This window comes from Typopeltis vanoorti, chromosome 26 (assembly GCF_054136105.1).
Source record: "Typopeltis vanoorti isolate ZY-2024b chromosome 26, IOZ_Tvanoo_1.0, whole genome shotgun sequence".
Lineage (NCBI taxonomy): Eukaryota > Metazoa > Arthropoda > Arachnida > Uropygi > Thelyphonidae > Typopeltis > Typopeltis vanoorti.
The window spans coordinates 37,640,875-37,650,430 of record NC_143574.1 but is presented as its reverse complement, the minus strand read 5'-3'; the positions used below and the strand labels follow the sequence as shown (position 1 = coordinate 37,650,430).

Genomic DNA, 9,556 nt, shown 5'->3' with positions numbered 1-9,556 from the left:
ATTTATTGCACCTGTAACATACCATATATAGGAGCAACAGGATGCACAATTCCTATCAGACAAAAAGAACATAAACGACACATTAAATATAATAATTATGGTGAAGCTGGCCTTTCTGACCATGCCCTGAACACCTTACATAGAATTGACTGGAAAAGCACTAGTTGTCTACATCACACCAAAACATCGTATGAACGCAAATTTAAGGATGCCTGTGAGATTATTACCAACCATCCCAATCTGAACAATAATGATGGTCTAAAAATCCCAAACATACGGAAAGCATATATTCGACCCATGGAACCTTCCTATCTAAGAGCAACTATAAACAGGACTGTGGAAAATCCAGGATCCTAAATCAAAAATAAATTGTAATGCTAAAAATAGGACATCATTGTAACTGAAAGAAAACTATCGGTAAGAAAGAATGTTTATTCATGTTATCATAAATAGAATTTAACTTGATGTAGTTTAGGAATTTTTTTTTTTTCCAGTAGAGGTCATGCCAGTAGAATAACTTGTGATCAATTCATTGTTTCTCTAGCTTACTGCATGTAATGTAACTCAGCTTGTCCTGGATATTTGTACATGCTCTAGATGATGATCTTAATATGAAGATCGAAACATTTAGGATATTAAAATAGTTATTTATAACACGGTTGTAAAGTCCATAATTTCTAAAATGAATGCTGATCACCGTGTAACACTAAACAAGAGCATAGGTAGCAGAAAGTTGTATATGGTGGTGCAGTATCCTGAAAGAGGAAGGTCACTATTGGTGTGTTGCATGAATCAGTTTTAGGACTATTGTTGTTCATTTTTTATATTAATAATTTGGGGATGGGAATTATCTGGTGATATGCAGTTGTTTGTAGATTGTGGAAAGCAATGCAGAGTGAAGCAGATATTATAGCTTTATCGGAGAACTTGATAAATTGCATGAATGAGCAGGTAAGTGGAACCTATAAATTATTTGTTGCAAAGTGTAAGGTTTTGAAATTTGGTAAGGAATGATTGGATGCAAAGTACACACTTGGTAGAGAAACTTTAAAGGAAGTAGAGAAGATGAGAGATCTGCGAGTGGTGATAGATAAGGACCTGAAATTCAGCTGCCACACATCGCACAGGATGTAAAGATGTCACATTGGATAATGGCAATGATGCAGAGGCCCCTGATATGCAGAAATAAAGAAGTTATAATGCCACTGTATAAGGCCTTGATCAGACCTCATATGGATTATTGTGCACAGATTTGGTCTCCCAGTTTTCATGGTGACGAGAATCTTAACATCCATTCTTTTTATCATTCATTCATTCATTAATCTGATGGAATCTCATAACTAACTTGAAACTCTCTATCATATTTCCTCTTTTCCTCCTACCTACCAACTTCTGTAATCCACATTCTCTCAAATCCTTGCATAACTACCACTCCAGTGTTCTGATATCCTGATTATTGATGATTTCAAGACATCAAGGAAAGAGTACCACAGAAAAATACTTCAGTCTTACGTAACACGTTTATATAACTTGTAGGTTATCTAAAATAATGTGAATTGTACAGTAGATTTTTTTTGTGATGTGAAGTTTTAAACCAGAATTTTGAAGATACAAAATCATTATTGCATGCACCAGAGAATATCTAATTTGGAGCCAACTGAAAAAATGCCTAGATAAGTTTGTTTAGACATCAACTAGCAATGAGTAATTTTATGTGTTTTATAAAGCAATATGTGTTTCAATTATGGGAAAAAAAGTGATGTTAACCTTGACAAAACATTATGAAAGATAGAGGTGTGAGTAAGGCCCCGAAAGTTAGAATTGCCAAATTAATGGTATTTCCTGTAGTAATGTATGAATGTGAAAGCTAGATTATTAAGGAGAAAGACAGAAAGCATATCGACTCATTTGAATTATAGGTGTGGAGGAGCCTGAAGAATCCCATGGACTGTAAGAATGACCAATAAGAAGGTTTTAGAATATAAAGATAGAATGTTCCTTGGAAATGATGATCACTAAACAGAAGTTGATGTACTTTGGACATATTATGTGAGCTGATGAATCATTGGAAAAGTCTGTTATGTTGGTGAGGATTGTAGGAATGAGAAGATGAGGAAGACCACAAAAGAGTTGGATGGACAACATAAAAAACTTATCAACTTCAACTTACAATTACTGAAAGAAAGAACAAGAAGCCAAGTAGGATGGAGAACCTTTGTTCACAGGATCACCAAGAGTGTCAAAAAACGACTAGATGGCACATAACAACAATAATAATGTGATTTAGAGAAAATGTTTTGACAGAATCAGATTGCAAGATATCCTGAAAGTACTAGTATCAAGAAACATTATTATTATTATTAAGAAAAACCTCCAACTTTGATTATTCTGTTGTCTATTTTCAGTTCATCCTGCCATCTTCACCAAAACCTGTGCCTAAATAGCTGAAATATTTTACTTATTCTGTAGAATCTCCATTCAGAATGCAACTACCTACCTATAGTCATAGTTATGGTCATTTTATTACTGATTTTCATGCCAAACTTGTTACACCTGTTATTCAATTTAGTTACTACATTTTGGAGATTGCACGAGATGTGTTTAGGACTATATCATCTGCATAAAGCAAAGAGCTAAGTTTGATATCTTCAATTTTCTTCATCTCCAATTCTAATATCAGGCTAATATTAGGCCAATTTCTTTCATAAAGTGATCCATATAGATGATGAATAAGAGTGGAGATGATGAGCATCCTTGTCCTACCCTTGATTTTACATCAAACCATCTTCTTGTAATTCTTTCATTTCTAACTACTGCTAAGTTTTAAAATCTGCCAATGCACTATAAATATCCTTCCCATCTAACAACTGATACCATGATGCAGAACCCAATATACTCCTAAGTTGGTCATAATTTCCTGCTTTGTAGTTCAGCAAGTAACCTTTTCTGAATAGAATATTCATAGACTTAGCCACTCCTCAAGTGAGTACTGCATAGTCACTGTCATCAAACATGAGGTAGAACAGCACTTCTTTAATTGAAATCCTCTCTAACACTATAATGAAATCTAGCACTCGTTGACCTAGAGTTCTTTCTGTCACATACTGCTTGAGGAAGTTGTTTTGCAACAGCTCAAGAAATTCAGTTTCATTCTTTCTCATGAAGTTTTACTGCTACTTAATCAATATTTGGATATCTAAAATTCCCTTTATGATTTCTCGTTTCATGCCCATCGTCTTTATTTGATAATGCATTTCTATGTCACTAGCAATCACTCTACCAGTAATCTGTAACAACACCACAATATGTAATTGATCTTGTTAAATTCCACCTCACAGCAGGTGGCTTTAAACTCACTGCCACATGAAATACTATTAGTAGTAGTACTACAATCATTGATCTCAGCTCTAACTGGATTCAAGTCATCCGATATCATTAGTAACACACCCCTATCCTTTCTATCCTTACTAAAAATAGTGTACCCTTTACACTCGATACCAGTATGTCTGATTCTGATAGCCAGGTCTCACTAACTCCTACAATCTGAGGTCCAACATATTGACCAAGACAAAACAAGCAAATATCACAGAAAGCCTGTGATATTTGTTTGTTTGTTTTTGTTTTCTTTCCAAATAAGTTTAGAAATGTTCAGTTTTTGTATTTACATAATACAAGAATGTTTACCTTTTGTTTTAATAGGTTTTTTATGTATTTAACCCAATAAAACATAACTTGGTTTAACTGTGTTTTTTAATTATCCAGTCTCTTGTGTCCCCAGTTACCATGGGTAATTGGTGTTTTACTGTATTAAGGTAAGGTATGAAAAAATGTATAATGATAGGCTAATGTTTCAAAACAGGTGCTAGCATCACCGGAAGTAATCAGAAAGCAGATGAAAATGCTACTAATAATAGTAAAATGGAATGAAGCAGAATCGCTTAATCAAGAGGTGATGAAACTGAGTAGTAAAATGAAGCATCTCAAAGATAATATTGAACATCTAAAGAAGAGGATAGCTGAAGGGAATCTGGAGTAAGTTAATAACATGAAGAAAGTGACAAAGGATTGGTAGAGCCTCTGCTACTAATGGCTCACAAAAAGTTAACCAAGTTGGAGTGCAGTTAGTAGTTGGAAGAGAACCAATCATTTGATGCTGTTGGCACACTCTCCCTCTATGAGTCTTTGGACTCCCTGGAGGTGTTACATAATAATGATAATAATGATAATGACAATCATCATTATTATTATTTGATCCCCATAGAGTCAAAGGACTCATTGTAGGAGGTCTATACCCTATCATGCCAAATGATTATGCCCTGCCTTGAACCAATTCACAGTTTCTACACTCACCACACTTTCAGACAATGCATTCCACTAACCAATCACTCTCCATGCAAAGAATCTGCTTCTCATTCCCCTGCTCATACCCTCCTTATACAGCTTTCATGGATGGCCTCTAGTTCTCTCCTTGACTCCCTCTACTCTACGAAATATCTTCTCCACATTAATCTGGTAACAACTCCTCGCAAACTTATTTGACTCAATCATATACCCTCTTCTTCTATTTACAAGGCTCTGCAAAGTGCATTCCCTCAATTTCTCCTCATATATGACATTCCATAGACCTGACACTTAATAGACCTTCTCTGGACCTTATCCAATACATCCTAATCCCCCAGAAAACCAGGTGACCAAATCTATGCAGTAGTCCATATGTGGTCTGATCAAAGCGTTATCCAAGGAAACTATAACTTCTTTGCTTCTGCATGTCAGTGTCCTCCCCATTATTGCCATAATCCATTGGAATTTTAGTCTTACAATTTTAGCAATGTGATGCCTAAACTTTAAGTCTACCACCATCACTCCCAGATCTCTCATCTCCTCCACCTCCTTAAAAATTTCTCCATTGTTATTTCATAATTGTATATTCTGCATCCCAACCTTGCCTACTAAATATCAAGACTTTGCAGTTTGCAATATCAAACTGATAGCTCTATTCATTTGCCTATTTGCATAATCCATTTAAATCTTTAAGTCTAATCTGTAATTTATTATTTAAAATCAATTTAAATGATCCTACAAGGCCACAATATCTCTTCTACTTCTCTTAACATTTCCTAATTTTGCATCATCTGTAAAATTATAAAACTGCACATCTCCAGTTAAGCCAGTCCTAATGTCATAAACATACAAGCTAAAGAATAATTATCCTAAAACAGGTCCCTGTGGCACTCCATTAGTGACATTCCTCTTTTGAACCACTCCTCCATATGCAACCTGCTGATACCTGTCCAACAGCCAATCAGCTATCCAACTACCATGATATATGAATCTCCTTTATTGAGTGAGGTCATTGAGAAATAGAGTAAACTTAATAAAGTAAAATTAAGTTTTGCCTTGTTGTAATATGAGTAGATTGCTGAAAATTGACCTCCAATTAACAAACCCATGCTGACCATCATAAAGAACACTGCTATTATCAACCCATTTCTGATTCCTAGTCCTCACCAACTTAACAATTTCTCATCTTAATAACAACCCAAGACATACAGATTGGCCTTTGGTACTCACCCTGTTGCAAGATTCATGTTAAATAGTTGCACCAAAGATGCCATTAATTCCATAGGGTATTCCCTCAAGACATATGGTGATATACTGTTAAATCCTATTGTCTTATTAACATCAAGTTTACTTAATTCCTCGTATACCTCCTGCCCACCATCAGTCCTTCCTCTAGTATACATTCTACACTTCAGCATCTCCTGATCGTCTCTTCACAAGGATGAGATACACTGATAAACTGATCATTGAATTATTCAATTATCCTCTGCACTAGTTACCAATCCACTAGTGTCATCTACAAGCATCATACATAATTTCTTCTCATACTCAATTTTTGCTATCTTTACCAACTGAGTCACCTTCCTGGCCTCCTCCATGTAATTCTCATTACACTAATCTTTACCAGCATTCACCTTATGTTGCCACCACAGTGCCTCCTTCCAGATTTCATGCATAATCTCTTCATTGATCCATTTCACTACTGCCTTGTTTAGCTTTCTCTCTTTTGCAATACACTCAGACATTGCAGCTGTTAAATGGCTCTTGATCAATTCCCAACCAGCATCTGTATTCTTCCAACTCAACTCCTCTTTCCGTGCAATAGCTCCCAGTTGTCTCCTAAGCTTTCCTTAATCACCAGCCTTGTAGTTCCACAATATCCTTTCTTTATAGACATTCTCATGTGACTGGCTGCTACCCATGTGATCACTTCTCCCAACTGGGTGAAGATTAGACAATCCTTTCACAATCGCATCCTCTGATTATATAACCAGTATATGACTCTTAACTCTGTTCTCCCTAACAATACTGCCTAAGATTGTTGTCTCATAAGAACTCAAGAAATTCATTCTCCTTATTCCCTGATGTTATTTCTTCATTCTAATCAATATTTCATAGTTAAAATCACCCATAATGATCACCCTTTGCATGCTCACTAAGATAAATTGACTGTACATTTCTTTGTCTCTACCTTCTACATTCCCTGGCCTGTGGCAATATCCACCAAATATCTCCTTCTATCCACCTCCACTTCACATCATACCACTTCAAGACTAGTGCCAAGTTTTTCTCTTTGTATATCTTATTCTTGTACAGATATAATTCTCCTGCTATCATCAGCAGCACCTCCCTACCCCCTTTCCTGTCTTCGTGAAAAACATCATATCCCTCCATTTCTATTCCCCTCAAGATTTTATTCTCACCCAACCGTGTTTTATTTATTCCAACTATTTTCAGGCACATAAACTCAATCAATGCAGCACAATTTCGACTAGATAATTATTTGAAACAGCACATAACTGAAGGGACACATGGTGTGAGAGTGTTGGACCTGGTCATTGGTTCAGAGGATATATGCATAAGCAAGATGTCCTCGTTACCACCAATTGGTGAGAGCGATCATGTGGTACTGACTTGGGAGGTTGCAAAATCTGTGGATTTTTCTGTTAAGAAGGGGGTATATATCTGGAACTACAGGTTAGGCAATTATAACAAGCTTTGGAATGAGCTTGTAGCCATCCCATGGCAGAACATATTGCAGGGGAAAGATGTTAGCAGTGCATGGGATAAAAATTCAGCGAGTATCTGAGGAAAGCAATATCAGATTGTGACCCCATGGTCATGAAGACAAATGAGGTATGTGTTAGATGGATGAGCAGTAGTATCAAGCTCGATCTGGATCTGCATAAAAAGAAAATGATAAGGAGAATGTACAAGGAGAAAGGTGATCAGTACATCCATGAGCAGTACAAGGTTCAAGCTAGGAAGGTTACCAGCATAGTAAGAAAAGCTAAATAAGATTATGAGAAGACCATAGCCAAGGAGATCAAGGGTGATCCCAAAGTGTTCTTCTGCTATGTGGCAAGTAAAAGGAAGAATGACTTCGGAAGGATAACTTTAGTGGGCTGATGGTATTGAGGTGACAAATTCGGATATAATAGTAGAGTTACTTAGTGATCAATTTTCAAAAGTCTATCACAAAAGTGAGGATATCTCTGTACCTGTAGCAATAATTAATGTGAGAATTGAAGTTAAAAAATCAGAGGTATTTAATATATTGCAAAATTTAAATGCAAACACTGCTGTAGGTTTAGATGGAATATCAGCTAGGGTGTTGCATGAACGTGCAAAGGAATTGTCAACGGCTTTTACTTGGTTATTTAACTTGAGTTTGAACCCTGGTATGATCCCTAGGGAGTGGAAGGAAGGCAAAGTAGTTCCTTTGCATAAAGGTGACTGTAAAACTGCTGTAGTTAATTACAGACCAATTACCATCTTGGGAGTAGTGGTAAAAGTATTGCAAAAGTTGGTTAAAGACAAAATTTAAGAATGGATGGATCAGGGTATGATGCTCTATAGGGTCCAACATGGTTTTGTTAAAGGTAGATCCTGCCTTAGCAATTTATTAACTTTTTATAATAGAATGACATCTGAATTGGATAAAGGAAATGGCTACACAGTGGAACTTCTGGACTTTGCTAAGGCTTTTGACAGGATACCCCATAGAACACTGTTGTGCAAATTGGAGCAGATGGGAATGGATACGAAATAGGTAATATGGATTGGAGAATGGCTCAGGGAGAGATACCAGAATGTGGTGTATGGAGGAGCAGAGTCCAGGGTGAGACAGGTAACCAGTGGTGTGTCTCAGGACTCTGTGCTTGGGCCAGTGTTGTTTAATTTGTACGTAAATGAAAGTGGAAATGGCTTGATGGGAGATATTCAGTTGTTTGCTGATGATGCAAAGTTGGGTAGTGCAATAAAAAATCAAGCTGATGTTAAGAGTTTTCAGGATGATTTAAATAAGCTGGTAAAATGGGAAAAGAGAAATGGATATCAGTTCAATGTGAAAAAGTGTAAATTATGTATTTTGGGATTAAACGATTACCAGCTGTGTACTACATTGATAGAATGGTACTCGAAGAGATTGATGAGGCTAGGGACTTAGGGGTGTTGATAGATAGGGAGATGAAGTTCAGGGGACACATTGCTAAGGTGTCCAAGATTACACATAGGATTATGTGGTTATTGAGGAACACACTAGCATCCAGAGATAAAGAAGTTATTATTCACCTTTATAAAGCATTGATACTTCCACATTTGGATTACTGTGCTCATCTCTGGTTGCCTGGATTCCTTGGAAATGAGGAGGTTGTGGAGAGGGTTCAGAGGAGAGTGACTAAGTTGGTGAGCGATGTAAAAAATGCTCCCTACATTGATAGATTGCAGAGGTTGGTTGATAGGCGGAGAAGAGGGGATTTGATAGATACATTTAAATTACTAAAAGGTTTTTATAAGATTGATGCAGGAGAAATGTTTCAGCTGTGTGATAGTGATGGACGAACAAGAGGTCATTCCTGGAAATTAAAGAAAAGTGTGGTTTAACAAGGGGTGAGAACGAGATTTTTCGCCTGGAGGGTGGTGAATGAGTGGAATTCATTGCCTGAATCAGTTATGAGTTCTTCGTCTGTAAATGAATTCAAGAACAGATATGATAAATATTGTTTTGCTAGTTTGGGTCTCCTGCGAATAGTCTACTGACTCCACAGAGATACCTGTAATAATAATAATTTCATCTCCCTTATTTCTACCTTCCTGGTATTTAAAATAAATGTTAGAATTCATTTCATGGTCAAAAGCTAGTCCTACTAATGCTGTTCTCCATCTGTGACTTCTCTTCACCTGCACCTGTCAGCTTATCTTTAGCCCCACATAGCCTACCAGACTCAACCCTCATGTATTCCTGGCCATTCAATTCCTACACTGATCATCAATATATTTACATTTGTTACCACTTTCTCCTTACACCCTCCCGATATCCCTGTCCCACTCTTTTTTCCTTGTCCAACTTGTTTTCCTGTTCTCATATTCTCTTCTCCATTCACAATCACATCACACTCACTTAGTCCACTCTCCTGCTCATTCACCTCATCTTTGATTTACACTGATACTGTGTTTGCATCACTCATTACACCTGCTCAGCAGCAACTTTCCT

General features: G+C 36.7%; 1 protein-coding gene across 1 annotated transcript in view; it reads left to right on the top strand.

Annotated features, from left to right (window-relative positions):
• Positions 1–577: 577 nt before the first annotated feature.
• The window catches only part of LOC150092471 (uncharacterized), a 340,631-nt gene continuing 331,652 nt past the window's right edge, over positions 578–9,556 (top strand). The window contains exon 1 of the mRNA XM_090415136.1: positions 578–951. Within this exon, the coding sequence (XP_090271262.1) occupies positions 889–951 (63 nt within the window). The 5' untranslated portion in view covers positions 578–888. The remainder of the gene's footprint in view (positions 952–9,556) is intronic.